Here is an 18,613-nt window from a genome sequence, read left to right on the forward strand (position 1 = left end):
TGCTGCTCTTTGCACATCAGGGTCAAATACAGGACACTTGAGACACGGCTTTAGCACAAAACAATGTTATAACATATTTTACCATTACAGAATTCAGGAAACATTTTAAAGAAAACACCTGGGACGGCTTGTGAAGAGAATAAGAAGTTTACAATATGGGACATTTTTACATGAACAATTTACATGAAAAAATTAAAAATACACGGGATTCGTTTCTAAAATACAAATGTTGCTAAACTAGAAGCACTAGGGAGATGAGAATCGGTTTGCATGGGTGATGAAAAAGGTTCCATTAAGTTTTTTGTGTTCCTGTTAAAATGAGAACGTATTTACTGAGGAAACAGTCTTTCTTTCTTTCAATCTTTTCCACCAAAGAGACATTTCTACTCTGAACTTATCGGATGGTTTCATTTTCATCACTGTTTGAGACCAAAGTGGAAAAAGAGATAGAAAGATGAGAGAGAAGAAAATGTGCAAAAACTGAAATGAGATCTGTTCAGCAAAGGTAGTTTTTACTTATTACCTCTACCATTACTCACCTCACGGCTGCTCAGATTCATCTGGTGACCCTTTGAAGGTGCTCGGCCCGAGATGTATGTAATTTAAAACCTTTTAGAACCTATGACTGAACAAGGGGAGCTGTTTCAGGAGATCACGATGCCTTCTCGTTGGGAACGATGGGTGTTTGGAGACCATTGGGCTTCTAGTGGAGAGTCAAGCATTGAGAAAAATTATTAACAGTTATAGGACACGAGGTTCTCACATTTTTTGTAAGCTGCATTGTTTATTTATAGAAATTCTTTAGTCGCTCCCTTCGTCTCTCGAGTGTTGCTTGGTGGCGTCTCGAGGCCGAACGGTCGGACTGGTTTTTATTTCTAGCTTTCGCCCTCTCATTTATTCCTTTAGATGTCATGAACCAGTTCAGTGGCTTCTACACAATGTCTCATGCACGTTTTAATCTGCTTTAATCGTACTGTAAGAATATTTGAGTCCTGGATGCATGTTGGGAAACGACCCTTGATGAGGTGTTTCAGACGTTCAGAAGTATTGTGCATAGAAAGTCATAAAACAAGAGGCAAGACTTCTTCTCATCGCTCCTCCCTGGTCTCAGTGAATGAGAGCTAAACGAATCGTGAAAAACCTTCAGGCATCTGTGAGTGAAAACAGCTGATCGGCTTCCTCCTCCATGCAGACTCAAACTGTAATGTTTTAATGAAGACAAAGTGCCGCGCAGGGACACTCCCCTTCTTTTTCTTCTTCTCCTGTGTGTGTGTGTGTGCGTGTGTGTGTGTGTGTGTGCATGCTCAGCAGATTAAATGGAGGATGCGATGGTGGTGCATTTGCTCTTCCTCAGAAGGAGTGTGGAAGCCAGCAGCAGATAATCTGCTTTGCTCTTCTTCTCTCTCCGCTCCTCGTCCTCCTCCATATTCTTTCCCCGCTTTGGCTTTCATCCCTCAAACTGTCTCTCACTTTCGACTCTTTCCAAATCTCTTATTTATTATTATATCATGATTATTATTATGGGCTTCCCGTCGTCCTGCTCTGCATTCAGCCCGAGGAGTAGATGAATATTTCACGGCGGGGGATCCCATCCACCCCCCAGGAACAAAGGTGTCGGAGCAAAGATGAATCCTCTGTGGAAACAGACTCCCCTTTTTCTCGAACAAATGAGACACTCGCCCTTCATCGGCGGAGGCCAATCAAACAACACCTGCGTGACCTTTAGAGCGAAATGCAAAAAAAAAGGCAATTTACGTTGAAGTGGGAAGATATTAAAGAATTGATGCGAGAGACGTTCATACAAAACCAAGCGGGTAGTTGAATAATGTTTCTTCTGCAAACCACCGACGAGAAGCGTGATTTGTGCCGTTCTGAAGTGATACCCGACGTTACTGGACCGGAGGGCACAAAGGTATAACCGGAGTGTCGGCGTCCTCCCCCACATCTCACTTTCTCACGATGAAGGATCCGAGACGTCTCCGTGACAACAGAAGTCAATGAAGAGACGTGACTTTTCCTTCAGACGCGTATTGCATTCAAAACCAAAGATGCAAAAAACTTTCTGTCTTTCTTCTGGCAGTGTGTAGAGAGTAGATTCATTAGGACGACGTTCACTGTGGTTTTACGCTGTGATGTCAACGATTTTTTTTGTTTTATTGCATTGCTGTTTTTCTTGGTTTTTGGTTGATGTCATTTGTTTGATGCAAACGGGTGAAGCTCAGTACAACACACAACATAATAATACATCTTTTAGCCAGCACAATGTTACAGTTAACTTTCATGAACTGAAAACTTAAAAAAGACGTAATCAGGAATAACTGCTTGAAACCTGTCAATCAGCGTTAGGCTCCGCCCTAAAGTATCCCCTGCTTCATGGTCCGTTTGACTCTAAATGGACCATCATTTATTAAATGAACATGATGCTGTATTGAAGGACTTTAACCTAGAGATTGAGACCATGAACTCAGGTTTACAAGGTTTACTGAGCGAATAAATCAAGAGAGGACTCGTTTTCTCATAGACAGAGGAGTCGCCCCCTGCTGGTTACTGCAGACAATGCAGCTTTAAACACGTGAAGTTCTGGTTTCAAACCAAAGTTTGCCGTAATTTCTTTGGCATTTGAATGGCAAGAAATTATCATTCAAAATAATCTGCAGGCTCTTTTTGTGGAGTGCAGCTAAAGTGACAAATGTGAAACAAAGGTGGCATTGTGGAGCCTTTTCTTTCTTTCTTTCTTTCTTTATCCGAGTCCTCTGAGCGAGGGAGGAGGCAGCTTTCTCTGGATACATCATGAGCTGCAGGAAACCCGGAGTGCTCCAATTATCCACAGCTTTCTTAACAAAGAGGACACACTGAGAGACAGACTGGAACAAAGGTTTCTTTCTCTACGCCTCCGTCAACTGTTCTGTTCAGAAATGTCCACTTTGGGACATTCTGCTGTTCTTCTTGTTAGTTTTAATACATCATAACATTAATAAATGGATTTAGCCTTAATGACAGGAGGTGAGGATGCATTGTCGGAACGACGCTGAGTAGTGGGTGGGGCTTGTTGTGATTGACAGGTTTCAGAGAGGTATTCACTGTAAACAACATGTTCACGGCTGTAATCCAGGATGGAGAAGATCTGCAAACTCAAGGCTTTATAACATCGAACCAACAAGTACTTAATAATTACTTAATACTAGTTCGAAAATGGGAATGGGATGTTTTCCAATGCAAAACGAATGGAATTTCATGTGTATAAAGGAGCACATGAATGACTCCACTACTGGAAATCCATTACATTATCCCTGATAAACTCTTTTGTCATTTTAGATTTTTGGAACGAAACAAACGCTGTTCTGCTTTGTTTGTAATTGTCTCTTACTCTGAATCATCGGACCACTTCCACATTGTCGAGATCCGCTAAATATCCAGCAAAGGGATTAATAATCGTTTAGACAACGCTAAACAGGCGGGTCTCATCCAGAAAGTACTTTCAGGAAATCATGAACCAGGAAGTATAAAAGCCCACCCAGATGGGGAAGGTCCGATAAACATTGATCTCTCAGCCAGGAGGCTGTTGTTATCCATCGATGTTCGTGGGTTTTAACACCAAAACGGCTGTTGAAGGTGAAGTCTCCTTCTTTCTGTCAATCAGGATGTTTTCCACCGCTGCTTTTAATCACAACTTCAACGTCTCTCTCTAAAAGGAAGGACGTTGTACTTCTTGAGAAAAATGTCCGCCCCCCCATAGATTAGTCCCGGGCCGACGGGAGCAGGACGTCGAGGATGAAGGTCGCCCTTTAATGAGGTCTGAGAGCTCTGTCGTCTCCCTGCAATGTTCCTTTCATCGGACTTCCAAGTCGAGGCTGTTACCCGGGAAACCTTTCATGAGAATGAAACGAGGCGAGAGGCCACAAGCGTCCCGTCTCTGTCCGCCACAGTAAAAAGGGGGGGTGGAGTGATAAACACTCGCTGCTGCGCTCACCTGTTTATTCAAAGGTCAGCGTGAAAGGCTTCAGTGATATGTTATTAACCATAATTCCATTAGACGGCGTGCCTTTGAAGGTTCCCGTCGCCGAAGATGCAGGCTTCACGGCCACGTCTGTAATTTGGACGCATTGTACCGCTCAGATCTGCGAAAGTGTATTTCCCTCCGTCCTAACTCCTGGCGTCCTCGCTCACCGAGGATCTGGTGATCTGATTTGTTCTGCTAATTTATTTGACTCTTCACGTTCATCTATAATATTTGTTCCCTTGTTCTGCTTTAACAACCTAATTTCTCCTCAATCTGGATCAATAAATGTTGTCTTATTTCAGCTTCAGTAACGTGACAAAAGCATATAAAGTGAAGGGAATTTATACTTCGATCCAAGAGCTTGAGAATCCTGTTTGGACAACGTCCCTCTCCGTCGAATCGTTCACGTCTGTGTTTGACTGATGAAATCCATCTGCAGGAAATCAATGTTGTGAAAATATTCTAAAAGGTTTTATTGTCAGCGTATTTTACAATCTGATATCATAAACCATCCACAGCGGAAAAAATGTCTTTGCTCCATTTCCTTTTTTCAGAATCTTGGTTTTCTTTTATTCATTGAAGTGAACACATAACACAAAGTAAAAGCAGCAAAGGAAACCTCAACCAAAACGGCCATTAATGTCAAACCCTTCCTTTTATTTATTCATTATTTAACAAAAATTGAACGATGAGCTCCAGGTGATAATCTTTTCTTCTTTTTTATAGAGAATTTGTATTTCTGTTGGAACTGAAGTTGAATGCAGCAGCTTCCCTGACGAGCTTAAAGTAAATCCTCCGCCTGCTAGAAGCTGCAGGGATTTCATTATCCGTTTCCATGGGAATGGAAGCATATTCACATATTATCACATCTGCGTGTGTGTGTTACCGCGCTGCACGTCGGACTCTTCATTGCACACGACAACATCTCATGCAGGGCCTGTTGACTGAACTCATTTAGTGGCTTTGAAGAAGCCTTCTTTATTATTCCACATGTATCTGCAGCGGTTCCCTCAGGGGGCTCTGGGGGGGCCTCACACGTTCATACGGATTAACGTGTTCGTGCTGAGGGACCATTCGGGGAGGAGATAGAATTGTTCACTAATTTTCAGAATCGTCTGTTATCGATATCAATCCTTTCTGTGTTTTCCCTAAACTGATAATTGACCCTTCGATGAGACTCAGGCGCAGAGTAAGAAAACAACAAAATCCTTCTTTCCTGGTCCGGGATCTTTACCGGCAAAATCAACTATACAAAACTAACCAAAAAAGTAGCACAAGCTCACTTAACACGCTAGAGAGGGAGAAAGAAAGAAAGACCAAAGATAAAGACTGGGACCGCTGGCGTGGGACCTACACGTGGGGGTGGGACGACAGATAACCTGACATGGATGAGCAGGCGATTGGGGCTTAAATACAGGTGGGGTGGTTGTAACCCGAACTCTGCTGTGGGGGGAAAAAGGGGCAGGAAACTAAATAAAGACAAAAAAAATAAAGGCGAGCCCCCCTTCCCCCCCAAAGAATGAAGAAGACAGAAAATCCACCGCGGAACCAATTAGTTGGAAGGCGCTTGGCAGTGGAGGGTTTGGCTCCTCTGCTCTTCTGGGCTTTACTTCCTGAAAGAGACACAAAGTTCGTCTCCAAAACCCCGCTTGGGGGGATGGGATGGGAGGGGGGGGACACAAAGGACTCTGCAAACTTCAAGTGTGTTTGCCACCGAACCTCAAAGGGAAACCATAGAACAGGAGGCCGCTGAGCTTTCTCACCAGCTGAAAAGTCTCTGAAACACCGAAAACCTTTTAATGACGTCAGTTTAGTCTCAACGGCAACAAGTAGTTTCACAGTTTTATTCTCTTCATGCTCAGCTTCAGCTCTCAGGCACCAAACACAATTTAACAATATTAAAAGACATGCACCACAACAACAGTGTTCGCATTAAATACTCTTCTTGCAGCTTCTATGCATCATTTTGCCACACAGGTCTCTACCTGAAACTAATGTTTTACATCATCGACAGTCGGGACCCAGCTTCTCCCTTCCGTGTGAAAAGTGGAGCGTATGTGGCCAACAACGCTTCCTCAAATGCCTGGTACGAAAGACTGCTCCGCCGTCACTCCATCGTTAGTCTGCTGGATGAATGGTATTTAAGACCGAGAAAGAAGAGGAGAAGTCTGCAACCCGGAGTCCAATTATTTCTTTTACTTTGTGAACTCTTTCTGCAGCGGAGGATGTGGGAGGCATCATTAGCTCCACCTAAATGATAACTCCACCTCAATGATAACTTAATTACATTACATTACATGTCATTTAGCTGACGCTTTTATCCAAAGCGACGTACAATAAGTGCATTCAACCATAGGGTACAAACTCACGAACAAGAAACAAGAAAGTGCAATTTCCTCAAATAAGCCAATTTACAATTTGCTGTAGATAACTGGCGTTATAAGTACAATTTAAGTGCTACAATTTGTTAGTCTTTTAGTCGAGGTAGAGTCTGAAGAGGTGTGTGTGATAACTCCACCCAAGTGATACCTTGTCAGTGTGTTGCAGCTATTAAAGCCTCCTGACCTTAGTTTCAGTGACGGCGTATGAAGGTTTAACAATCTCAGCCGCGCTGCGAAGAGTGAAAAAAAAGGTAAACTGTGAAGATTTAAAACATTGTAGCTGTCTTAACAGGGAAATAATGAAGCACAACGGATCAAATGCATGCTGGATGCTCCACGACGCGCCGCGTTGAAAATCAATTAATTGATTAGTTGATTTTACTAGTTAAATAACCGTACCTACGAAATAAGTCACGCTCAGCTTTCTAGATATCCAACGTCATCATGAACCCAGAAGTATGAGGACCTCAAAGATGGCTGGGATGAAATGTATTCAATCACACACACACACACACACACACACACACACACATCTGTCAAATCAGACTCTGTTACTTTCTGTTTCTCGAGGTGTTCGTACGTTAGGACATGTCATACACAGCAGGATGTCAGTCTACAATATCTTTTGTTTTCATCCTGCTGTTGTCAGGAAACTGCGTCAGAAGAGTGAAGCCTGTAAAAGTAGAAGGTGGAGGCCGAGGTGGAGCTTTTCCCCGGGTGAAGAACTATGAATGAAAACCCTTTAATAATAAACCGCGGTGCTTCGAGCGCTGACCCAGGGATTTCTTTGTTCTTCTTTGGTCCAGATTGGTCCACCACGATGCATGACTCAACCAATACTCAGCCCCCCCACCCCCACTTTTCTCTCAGGTGGTGTTTGCATCGCTCAGTCTCTGAAGATTCCTCGGGAGCCGAGACTTGGCGAGTTCGACAAGATCGTCCTCCGTCTGCTGGAGACGCCAAACGCCCGCGCCGTCATCATGTTCGCCAACGAGGACGACATCCGGTGAGCGCCGGGTCATCGGGGGGGGGGGGGGGGGGGGGGGGGGGCCTTTCCAGCAGATCTGTTTGGGCTTTTTATTTGTTACAAGCCGTGGTTAGTTTACGTGAACGGAGTTACAGAGAAACAATGTGATCTCCTCCTTCCCTCTCGGTCTCCTCCTTTCCTTCTCCCTAACCTCTATTTCTTTCCCAATAATTCTAACCTATTGGATCAACCTCAAACATCGTATATAGATTTCAGCTGCACAGCTTGGTCACCTTAGCTCACCTCTGGTTGCACGAAGATGGTCTCCATTAAGCACTAAAGTGCTTCAAAACCAGCGTCCCACCAAACCAACACAACAGTTTGTCTAAATAAAGCCAATATATTTATTCAGATCATTACATTTTTGGGTGTTTTTGTTTCTTTTTCTCTTTTTAGAACATGAAATCCCAGGAATAACCAGTTGTTTATTAAACAGTGACTGTTTTAAATATACACTACCAACTCCCTCCCGTTGATCTGGGATGAGTCTCTAAATATAACACACACACACACACACACACACACTCAGTTCACACTTATCTATAAAAACAGATTAAGATAACAAGCTTCCAATTATCTGAGAGGCTCATCCACACACACACACACACACACACACACACAGTATCACAGTAACACAGAGAGAAATCATCTCCTCGTCTTCTCTCAGGATGAAGATCTGATGATCTAACGTCCAAATTGAATGAGAACTATGATGAATTAAAAAAAAGAGACCGTGGACCAAGTTCACATCTGAGTTAAATGTCTCAAGTGGTTTAGTTCTTTCCTTCCTCTTCCTGCTAATTCCCTTCTCTTCCTCATCCTTTCCTTCTCCCCTCTTCCCTCTACAAATGCCCTTCCTTCTTCATCTCCTCGCTCCATCCTCTGCCTTCCTTCCTCTCTCGTCTCCCTCCTCCTGCTTGTCGACCTCCTTTCGTTCTCTCTCCTCCTTTTGAAAATACCCATCCTTTTCTTGGTTTCCTTCTTCCCTTGTGTACCTCCTCCTTCCTTTCTCTCTTTCCTTCTCCCATTGTCTCTCCCTTCCTTTATCTTCCTAGGTAAATACTAGTGTTTCATTGCCTCCTCTGACTGTCTGACTACAGAAAGTGTGTCCTGTAGTTAATATTTAAAAAGGAAGTGACACTATGAACCCCCGACAGTCGAATCCTGGACGCGGCGAAACGCAACAACCTGACGGGTCACTTCCTGTGGGTGGGCTCCGACAGCTGGGGGTCCAAGATCTCTCCGGTGGTCCAGCAGGAGCGCGTGGCCGAGGGCGCCGTGACCATCCTCCCCAAGAGGGCGTCGGTGGACGGTGAGGCCCGCAGACCCCGGCGAGGAGACCCCCCCCCCCCTCCCCGGGAGCAGAAGGTTGCCTTAGTGACGCGCTTTTATCGTCTTCCTCTTTGCAGCCTTCGACCGCTACTTCAAGAGCCGCTCGCTCTCCAACAACCGCAGGAACGTCTGGTTCGCCGAGTTCTGGGAGGAGAACTTTGTCTGCAAGCTCGGGATGCACGGCAAGAGACCCGGGAGCCCCAAGAAGTGCACAGGTAGGAAACACAGACTCAGAGGTTGGGGGGGGCCTTGAGCTTCATCCCTTCGCCTTCCTTCCTCTACCATCCTTCTCTCCTTGTCTACCTCCTCGGTCCTTCCTCCTTATCCTCCCTTATCTCTCTGCTCCAACAGTCGAGGTGTCTTTGGCTTTTGAAGCCCTTTGAGGCACATTTGTGATCTCAGGCTACAAAATAAAACTCGGTCAGCTGAGGAAGCTAAGTAGTTCCTCTCTCGCCACGCACAAACGCACACACACACACACACACACACACTCTCTGATCCGCTCCCCGAAGCGGCGGCCCGAATCACATCAGTGAAGTCAGACGTGCTCGTCTTTTCTCAGCCGGCAGTCAGAAGCCTCAGAAACCAGGGGACCATCATCGAGTTAAGTTCTTTGTTCCTGACTCAGCTGTTCTGAGGCTGAGATACACTTTGGGGCAGAAAGAGGAAGTAAGAACGGCTTCTTTCTGTGCTGCAGATTCAGTGTACGCAGCTTCCTCAGATCCTTCAGTGAAGTAGAAGTAATACTACTGCATCAATGTCAACTGCTTAAAGGTGGAACTGTTTTTAAATATAAATCAATATACAGTCCAAGCTGGGGGTCAAAGGGTCAGTCTTGGTCATGAGAAGATTAATGTGAGAGGAAAATACTCTAAACATGTGCTAAACGAGTACTTTTGATTTGAAATACTTTTGTATTTTTTAAAAGGTCATTTAAGTAAATTTGCTCCTACAACATAGTTTAATCTTTCTGAAATCATTGCATTAAATACTAACTAAGGTTTCACCATTTTTTCCTCTTTTCTGTTTGTTTAATCAGCCCCACAAACCGAGGAAGGCGCCGATCATTTAACTCCGGGAGGTTAAAGATGATTCGCATGCGCTGGCCACACAGGCCGGTGACTCTCTTTAAAGCTTTAGACTTTAGAAGTCGTCCTTCTGACATCATACCAGTTAACCGTTCAACCCGACCCCAAACTCTCCATCATTTAGGGGTTTAGCTGCACAAGTCAGTTGCATCAGAAGATCCAAGGAGGAGACACAAGATCATTGTTTTTTATAACAGACCCACCTCTACGTTGTAGAATTGCTCACCAGGTCTGTCGTCATGGTGACTTTCGGAAGCTGCATTTAAATGAATCAGAATTTATTGGCCGTGTGTCCTCACGCATAGATGGAATTTGACACTTCTGTCCTTTACCCTTCATACTGTACATACAGCATAGTTCTTTTTACTAATAGACAAGACAAATACAAAAAACACAGAAAATAAACCAGGTGAATGTAAACATTTAATAGCTAATAAATTAGTATTTATTCATATAAGTATGTATGTTTCCTCACATCACCTGTCTCATGTTCCCTCTGTTTTTCACCACACAGATATAATAATATTATGTGCACGTTTTTACTGTAGTAGAGTTGCAAGTATAAAAATGTGACACGTCAGAAGTGGCGTCCCAGTGGGTGAATAACATCAAAGTTATAGTTCACATTCGACCGTGGAGGCCGTTGAAAGGAATCCTTTCTATTCATCCGGAGACTGAACAAAGATGAGACCTTCACACCTTCAATAGTCGAGTCTTTTGAGTTTCATATTCATATTAAACTGTGAGACTCGCTGTGTGAACTGTGTCTCTTTACCGCTCACATCTCAGGTTGCATTTATCCTGAAATCTTCCCTCTGACATCACTCCCTGCAGAGGCATGCCCCCCCCCCCATCCCAAGAGAATCCTTGGCCCGTAGCCCGATCCCCCCAGACAGCGCTCCTTAATTGTCCTTAATTATCATAATTAAATACCCATGAGACACGGTGGCCTGGGGCCTAAAGGGCGACGATCCATCAACCTCCGCGTTCAGGGATATTGTCGATTCACCGCCATGACGGCCCCACCCGGCCTCCGCCAAACTCATAGCTGCCGCCTCTGAGCCCCCCGTGTCCTCCCAGATGGAGCATGTCGCTTTTAAACACAATCCAATACTGTAATTACACCATTAAAACCATTTTCTTTATTCTTTATTCCTCATTCTCCTTCATCTTCAGCACATTAATGTCATGATCTCCTCTTTCACTGAAAAGCAGCCTTCTTGCCGTCTGAAGGTCAAGAACAACCCCCCCCGACCCCCCCGACCTGCCTGTCACCTGCCATCGATCCGGTTCCATTACCAGGGTCCTGTTTGTTAGCGCTGATAGCGAGGCGTGTTTGGATAAAGGAGGCATGTTGTCTCGTTTGTGACCTTCAGGGATTGTCCCTTTTCAACAGCTTTATGTCCTCAGCCTGAGCTGATGTCCTACAGTCTACAGCAGGGGTGTCAAACTCATTTCAGGTTTGGGCCAGATACTGCCCACTCCGATCGAATGAGGTCCGGCCGACTAGGGGGGGGGTGCTGCGCGAACGGTACGGAGGGGTGGGCGTTACGGCGGCCCACGGGGGGGTGCGGACAGTACAGGGTTGCACGGTGGATGACGATACGGCCAACGGGGGCGGGGTTTACATGTGATCTACAGGTATTAACGCGGCAGCATAACAGGAAGCACAATGTTGCCTTGGAGTACATGCTTATTTTCTATTTACACCATTAAACAAATGGTAAATTAGCTAATAGCATGTCATGTTAGCATATAGCCCATGAAAGGTAAGACAAATACCACAGGATTACAGGAAAATTCTGGACTCACAAGGGACATTTTTTATTTTCAATAATCTCTCAGCAGATTTAAGAAATATATGCTGTGCGTGTCTTTGTTTTCTCATGTCACTTTCATTTCATTTAAGGTAAAATCTGGTGTATTTCTCATACCTGTGTTCTTTCAGGTGGGAATAATATTGTAGGTTAGACATCTGGGAAAGCCTTTTTGTTGCTCATTCAAAGATCCATGTAGGATCTCTTCTAACGTCACCCTCAAAGAAGCTCTGTGGAGAAGCTGAATCGATATGTAAAATACCCTGCGGACGCTGCCTCGCCGGGCTGCAGTAGGGAGGACTTTTCACTCCGCTCTTCCTCACACACACCGTTTCACTGGAGAAGATGAGGACGCCTCCTTGTTTCCTCACCTCCCTGTTCCTTCCCTTTGTATTCCTGTTCTGCAGATTCCCGTGAAATACACTGAGCGGATATAAAAGCAGATTTGCGTCTTTGTGTTTTCTTCTTTTTTCTCTGGCTTTTGTGCTGCAGTTTTTTATTTGTTTGGAGAACGCAGCAGATGCAAAAACCAGGAGTCTTTCTCTCTTCTGCGATTGCGGCGTGATATCTGGTGCAGCTTCTTCCACATCGGAGGCGGAGCAGCTGTTTGGAGGTCCGAGGCCCTCGGTGATAAGCCTGTTTTTTGACGGGGTTAAGCCGTTAATCAAGACCTACTCGTTCGCTTATTGATGTTGAATTGGGATTTATTGTTCTTGACTCCAGATTTACTGGTGGTCACTGTAATTCTTCCCTTGGGTCTTGTTAGTGTATTTCTTGGATCTAATTGGTCTTAACTGTCGGTCAGGCCGTGACTTGTTGGTCTGACTCAGGATTTGAGTCATTGGTCTTGACTTGAAACATGAATTTGGGCTTACGGGTTGAAGCTTCTGATTCTCAATTTAGGTCTTGGCTTGTTTTTTAATTCTCTTGGAAAAAAATGTTTACATTGTGTTGCTCCGGCTCATATTACAATGTTTTTAAGCTTTTAGTCTTTTAGAAACCACAGGAATCACATTTATTAGGTCCAGCTTTAGGAAATGATTGTAGTTTGGGTCGTAATAACTACGGGAGGTTGTTTACCGAAGGGCGCCATTTGCGTGACAAATAGATGTGGTTTCCCGGTGATCTTCTGGGTAAAAGTCCTTTGTTCGGTTCAGCTTCGGTTTGTTGTAGTCACTGAAAGATCAGCAGAAATCGGTGTTTCAGTGTGAATAATGTGAATGAGTAAAAATAGCTTTTCATGGAGCAGGATTTCTACATGAATGTTTGAGCAGCTCTCAGCTCGTGTTTGTAAAGCTCAACCGGAATCATTGTTGTGAGCAAACATCTCTATTGATTTGACAGAGACTAACGAGACCGATAAACAAACAGAACAAATGAAAAAAACTCTATTAGTGTAAATAGTTTCAGGCGCGTGAACTCATCCCGTCGCCGGTAACCTCTGTAATTAATTTGCTGTTTGTCTGAGTGACGAAGAGAGCGACGTGGAACAGAAACACGTGGAAGGAATTACCCTGTAATTGAAATGCCAGCAGCCCTGATGAAGCTGTCTGTCTCACCTTAGTCGGTTATTGTTTCTCCATCATCATCATCATCATCATCATCATCATCATCATCATCATTTGGAGTGAAATTCAGGTCGCCACATGCTGCTCAGTTCCCTTTCTGCCAGAAGGCTCATGGAGCTCCTGAGGTTGGTGGATTATTCATTAGGTCTTAGTTAGGGACGTCTTCGCAGGGGGACTAATACATAACGTCGAAGTTGTGCAAATGTAGCTGCTGTGTGAGACTGTTTCTGTTTTTTCTAAAGAGAAAATGCTTCCTTCTTGTTCTGCATTCGGTGTCAGTTAATCAGCAACGACTTGTTTCAGCACAAAAGAGAGCTGAAGACCACGTTCCATGAAGGCTATATGAAATAATCAAAAGATTTGATGGTGTTTCCTCTGTACCACAATGAGACGTGTTGCTCTTGACTTAAGACTTGTGGTTCTTGACTTGAGACTTGTTGTTCTTGACTTGAGACGTGTTGTTCTTGACTTGTGGTTCTTGACCTAAAGGCGAAATCAATCCTTTGATGTAAACAATCAAAATGTGGGATTAATATGCACTAAACACCGGCTTCTTTTCAGAGACTCTGAGCTTCTTGTAAATCCTAAACGCTGCATTCAGGCACCGTTGAGTCTTCCATGATCAAACATGTGTACTCTTTAAATATTGAGAGACTCATCTTCTGCAGGGAGCAGCGATCCTCCAACCGGGCCGTACATCTCTCCCCTCGAGGCTCATTTATTGCCTTCGTGCAGACGTGTAATCGGTCTTTACCGCCGGGGCAAATGTCTCCTGTCGGACCGATCCCTGCTGCTATTAAAATCAAATTGGATTTCATTTCTACGCTCCTATTAATTCAGAGGAGTCACATCTGTTGATGGAGGGTCCAGTGCAGCAATTGGTTTCCTCCTCCTCTCCTTCACATCCTTCATTGGTTTCTGGCCGGCGGCGGGATTGCAGAGCGCCGCGCCTCTAATAACGCTAATTAGTCAGCGGACATGTTTTGGGAAGGCTTTTTCAGAGTTTTCAAATAAAACACGAGGACGCCCTCTCCGCTCTGTTATTCAACAGCGGCTAATGAGATGGAACCAAATGTATTTTTTATGTTAATGGCTTCGGTTGAGAAACGTGTGATTTCAGTTACTTTCTGCCTGGCGGCAAGGACGGACTCAGAAACCTTTGATTAGGAAAAGTGCTCACAGTTTGTAACCGGCCCGCTTTTCTTTGTCAGGGTTTGACGTTCTTTCCCATATTTGTGCTTATCAGAAGCAGAGCCTAACGATAATGATTAATAAGTCCGTTGATCACTTTCATCTCAACAAACTGTCATGAAATCCACGGTCTCCTGAGGCCGACACTTGCTGAAGGATATCATGTCGAAGCTCATTGAATTCACCAAGGGAAAAAAAGCAGTAATTATAAAAATACATGATTTCAACATGTGAGAGAAAAAAGCGATTTTGATTACAGCATCTGTACAGATACAGATTGAAGTGTCATCGAGCAGCTTTATTTGGCCCCACGAAACACAGCCTCTAACGACGCCTCCTATTTTGAGACTACGAACGAGGTGTTTGGGTGGAGAGACTCCAGTGGGGATTGTTAATGCACGGGAGACTGAAAGGGGTCCTGATGAGGAAAGTAAAGGGGAGGGTGACACAGGCTGATGATGATGATGATGATTAGGGAGAAGAAGGCGAGGTTTGGTTAGGATGTAATTAAGAATTTAAATAAACTGGAATGGGATGGGGCAAGAAATACCTGTAAGGAAGTCAGTGTAGTGCTAAATGGTTCCTAACTCTCACTATACCAATTTAGTTTTCACATTTTGATTGGAATAAAAAGCATTCATCTGATAACTGAACCTTTTCTTTTTTTCTTTTCATAGACTTTGCTTGTCTTTTTTTTCATATCACGCTCTTCAGCCTCGGCCCAGTTACCGTTGGGCTCTTTTCCCAACATTCTCGACCCAAAAAGCCTTTCTAGGCCTCACCTTTGTATCTCGTTGAGCCTTTCTTCACCGCGTAGGACCGTTCCATTGAGCGATCATTGAACGCCTCTTTGTCTCCGCTCTAGGGTTGGAGAAGGTGGGCCGTGACTCCACCTACGAGCAGGAGGGGAAGGTGCAGTTCGTGATGGACGCCGTGTACGCCATGGCCCACGCCCTGCACCACATGCACCGCGAGCTGTGCGCCGGCTCCCCGGGCCTCTGTCCCCGCATGGCCAACATCGACGGCAAGGAGCTGCTGGCCCACGTCCGCGCCGTGGGCTTCAATGGTAGGAGCCGGTCCTTTCCTCATCCACCACGTGAAGTGTTTCAACCCATTCACTTTCATTTTAAAGAGAGCGCTGGGCCGGAGCACATTTTGACTTTGGGTTTTTACTCGAACATATTTAATGCTTCAATGTTCAAAAACATAGTTTAAAGTTTTTATAGCAATTCAACCGTTGCGTATTTAACGCTGTGTTTCAGCCTCGGCCTCTTTAAGGCCAGTCTGCTCTGATTGGCTTGCTGTAAAAACATTAAATACAAGCTGATGTCGCAGATGACGAGCATTACGTACTACATAGAAATAGACTAGAATAGATCCTTTCTCTGGTCGTCGCATTTACTTATGAAGGTCTTATTGAGGCATCGCTGTCGAAATTGTTTCATAACCAGTTAAAAGCTCCTTACAGTAACTTTAAAGAAGACGTTGCCTTTTATCGGTGAAAGCAACCGTCCTCTTTAAAGATAACAAGAAGCAGAGCCGCTCAGGGGCCAACAGATCAGACTGTGTTTGTACCAGACATCTTCTGGTGCCATTGACGCTCTCTGAAGGACCGAAGCCTTCCTGTGTGAATACAACTCGTGCATATTTTAGTCCCCAAACATTTGATGCAAGTACATTCGATGCGTCACCTTAAGTGGCGAATCAGCGTTGAATTGAGAAAATTGAGACGTTGGCACTAACAGCCGGTCTGTATAACTTGAGAAGGAGCCATTTGGTTTGCTGTGAGTTGGATTCCTCACCGCCCCCACAGCCGACACCTCCAACAAGTTCTCTGCGTCTCGACATTTTTCTGGCAAATATCTGTCCTTGACTTTCTTCCACGTCTTCTTGAGCGTCTTGGAGAGGAGGGGGCGGGAGGAGGGGTGGGGGGGGGGGGGGGGGGCATCGATCGCAGGGGGAAGACAAGAGAGCGGACGAGAAAATACTTCGTTATTTGTTCCCACTTTCGTCGTGAAGACTTGTTACTTCACAAAAGCTTTGATAGAGCTCATTTTCCCGCTTCGGTACGTGAGCAGTGCCGTTAATCGCCGAGGGTCAAAAACATTAAGTCAAACTGTCTGACTTAAACTGTTGTTTGACTTAATATTTGACTTAAATGGATGTTATTTTGGACACATTAAACCCACATGTTTCACGCACAGGGCTGAGGTTGTAAATCTGTGCACGGTTAGTCAGGGTGGAGACGCCGAATGTCGTGCTTCTTTAGACATTAAACCTCCTCAAAGTATCATCACTGTTTCTTAGTAACACTTGTTGAAAAATGAATGGAAATCAATGGCTGATGCGTAAATGGAAACAAAAATGAAACTAAATGAATATGTGATTATTAGTGCATGTTGTCCCAACATGCTCGTCCTTGTCAGGGACTTGTTTTATGTCTCTTTGTCGTCATTTTGCATCTTTTTGTCAGGGTTTTCTTTATCTTTTTAGTTGTTTTTCATTTCTCCATTGGTCTGTCTGTCTCATTGTAAGAAAGCAATTAAACTCGTTGTTATGGCCTACATAATTAAACACCTATATTTAATAAAACAATGTAGTAATCACGAATCATTCATCATGATGTAAAATGAAGTAAATCGCCGATTTGCAAAGGTTTAAATGACAATGGAAAGTCCTACCTTCACTGGGGCAGGACGGGGTTTCAGTGCCTTGCTCGTGGGCATCCCCGTGGTGGTAATGAGGGAGGAGCAAGAGCTTATTGCTGAAACATCAATTTACGTACTCTTCACTCATTGACGTTCCACGGCGAAATCAATGCTCAGCAGCATGTGGTTTATGCCTGATCGAGCCTATTACAGACCCCCCCCCCCCCCATACAGATACAGACACATGCGTCACGCTGCTTTTGGGCCTTCCTCCTGCATGAATCTCTGCACAGCATGCTCGGTTGAACCTTCACATACATCAAACGCCGACATGAATCAAACTCAGGCCGCTTCTCTGTCTCTTTCCATGCTTCACTTCTCCGGGCGCGGGGGCGGCAGAGTTACCCATAATTCCATGTATGAAATGCAGCGAAATCCAGGACGAGGCGACGGCGGCGGGCCCGGGGGCTAATCGCCAACTCACCCGCGCTCCCCACGTGCTTATTTTTAGAGGAGCGTCGAGAGGCCAGCCGCGACGCTCGTGCTGGAGATGGCTGCGCTGAAGCCGCCCCATCGTAATGCTCCGCTTAAACAGGAGCGATGGGGGGGCTGGACCTCGGAGAGATTCCCCCATGATTCATTTGGACAGCGGATGCTTACTAAGAGGCGATAAAAGCTCGTTGTTGCTGTTTTTAACGGGGAGGCAGCGGGACTGACCCCGTGGAGCTGCAGGAGGAGGAAACATTTACAGTCAGATAGTCAGAACAGAGGAGGAGGGGGGGCAGGGGGGGGGGGGTGGGGGGAACTGTGGGTGAGTGAAGTGATAAAGATCTCCTCTCCCACTAGGACACTTCAAACATACTGCTTTTTATGAGCTGCTGAACAAAGTAGAGAACCTCCAGGTTACAGAAGTAGTTGAACAATTTCAGCCCACGTTGTATCCTTCTGTTCTAGATGTTCTGTTCTTATGTCTTTGTTTAGCAAAACATTCAACTGACCCTCGTTCCCGAAAAAATTCCTTTTCTTTTTCACAGCAAAAATGTGGATCAATGAAGCCATTGATCTTTCATGACCTCTGGAGCAAAAAAAAACACCAAAGCATCCTCACGTCTGTTTGCAAAGTGTGCTGTTGTAACGCTCTGTTTGAAAGCTGAAACAAGATTTCAGGTTATTAGTTCTCACAGAATCAAAGGCCAACTAACGTTTTGGGACATGGAATCCTGCCATGGCAACAGTTTGGTAAAATGAAACATTTCTTCAGGATAAAAATATTTCTTTATTTATCTGAGCGATCTGAAAGGAATTTCGCACAAAAAAAACATTACGGCGTTCAGGAACCCGGAGGTGATGCAGAGGTAACACCAGAGTTCCATCACGCGGATGAATGGACAAGCTCCGACCGCCACGGCCTCTCGATCGGTGCAGAGGACTGGCTGCGTGGAACCCGGAGGAAGAGGATCTGCTGTCGGATCCATTCGGGTTGAAGGAGGAAGGTGGATTAATGGAGACGCATCGACTCAATGATGGACTGCAGCTGTGACGAAGCCCGTATCGACAGTCT

General features: G+C 44.9%; 1 protein-coding gene across 1 annotated transcript in view; it reads left to right on the plus strand.

The window, feature by feature from the left end:
- grm8b (glutamate receptor, metabotropic 8b) overlaps positions 1 to 18,613 on the plus strand; it is a 52,160-nt gene that overhangs the window by 18,255 nt on the left and 15,292 nt on the right. The window contains 4 exon segments of the mRNA XM_078083023.1: positions 7,252 to 7,387; positions 8,566 to 8,720; positions 8,818 to 8,955; positions 15,270 to 15,470. Of these exon segments, the coding sequence (XP_077939149.1) occupies positions 7,252 to 7,387; positions 8,566 to 8,720; positions 8,818 to 8,955; positions 15,270 to 15,470 (630 nt within the window).

The sequence above is a fragment of the Gasterosteus aculeatus genome, chromosome X (assembly GCF_964276395.1).
Source record: "Gasterosteus aculeatus chromosome X, fGasAcu3.hap1.1, whole genome shotgun sequence".
Taxonomy (NCBI): Eukaryota; Metazoa; Chordata; class Actinopteri; order Perciformes; family Gasterosteidae; genus Gasterosteus; species Gasterosteus aculeatus.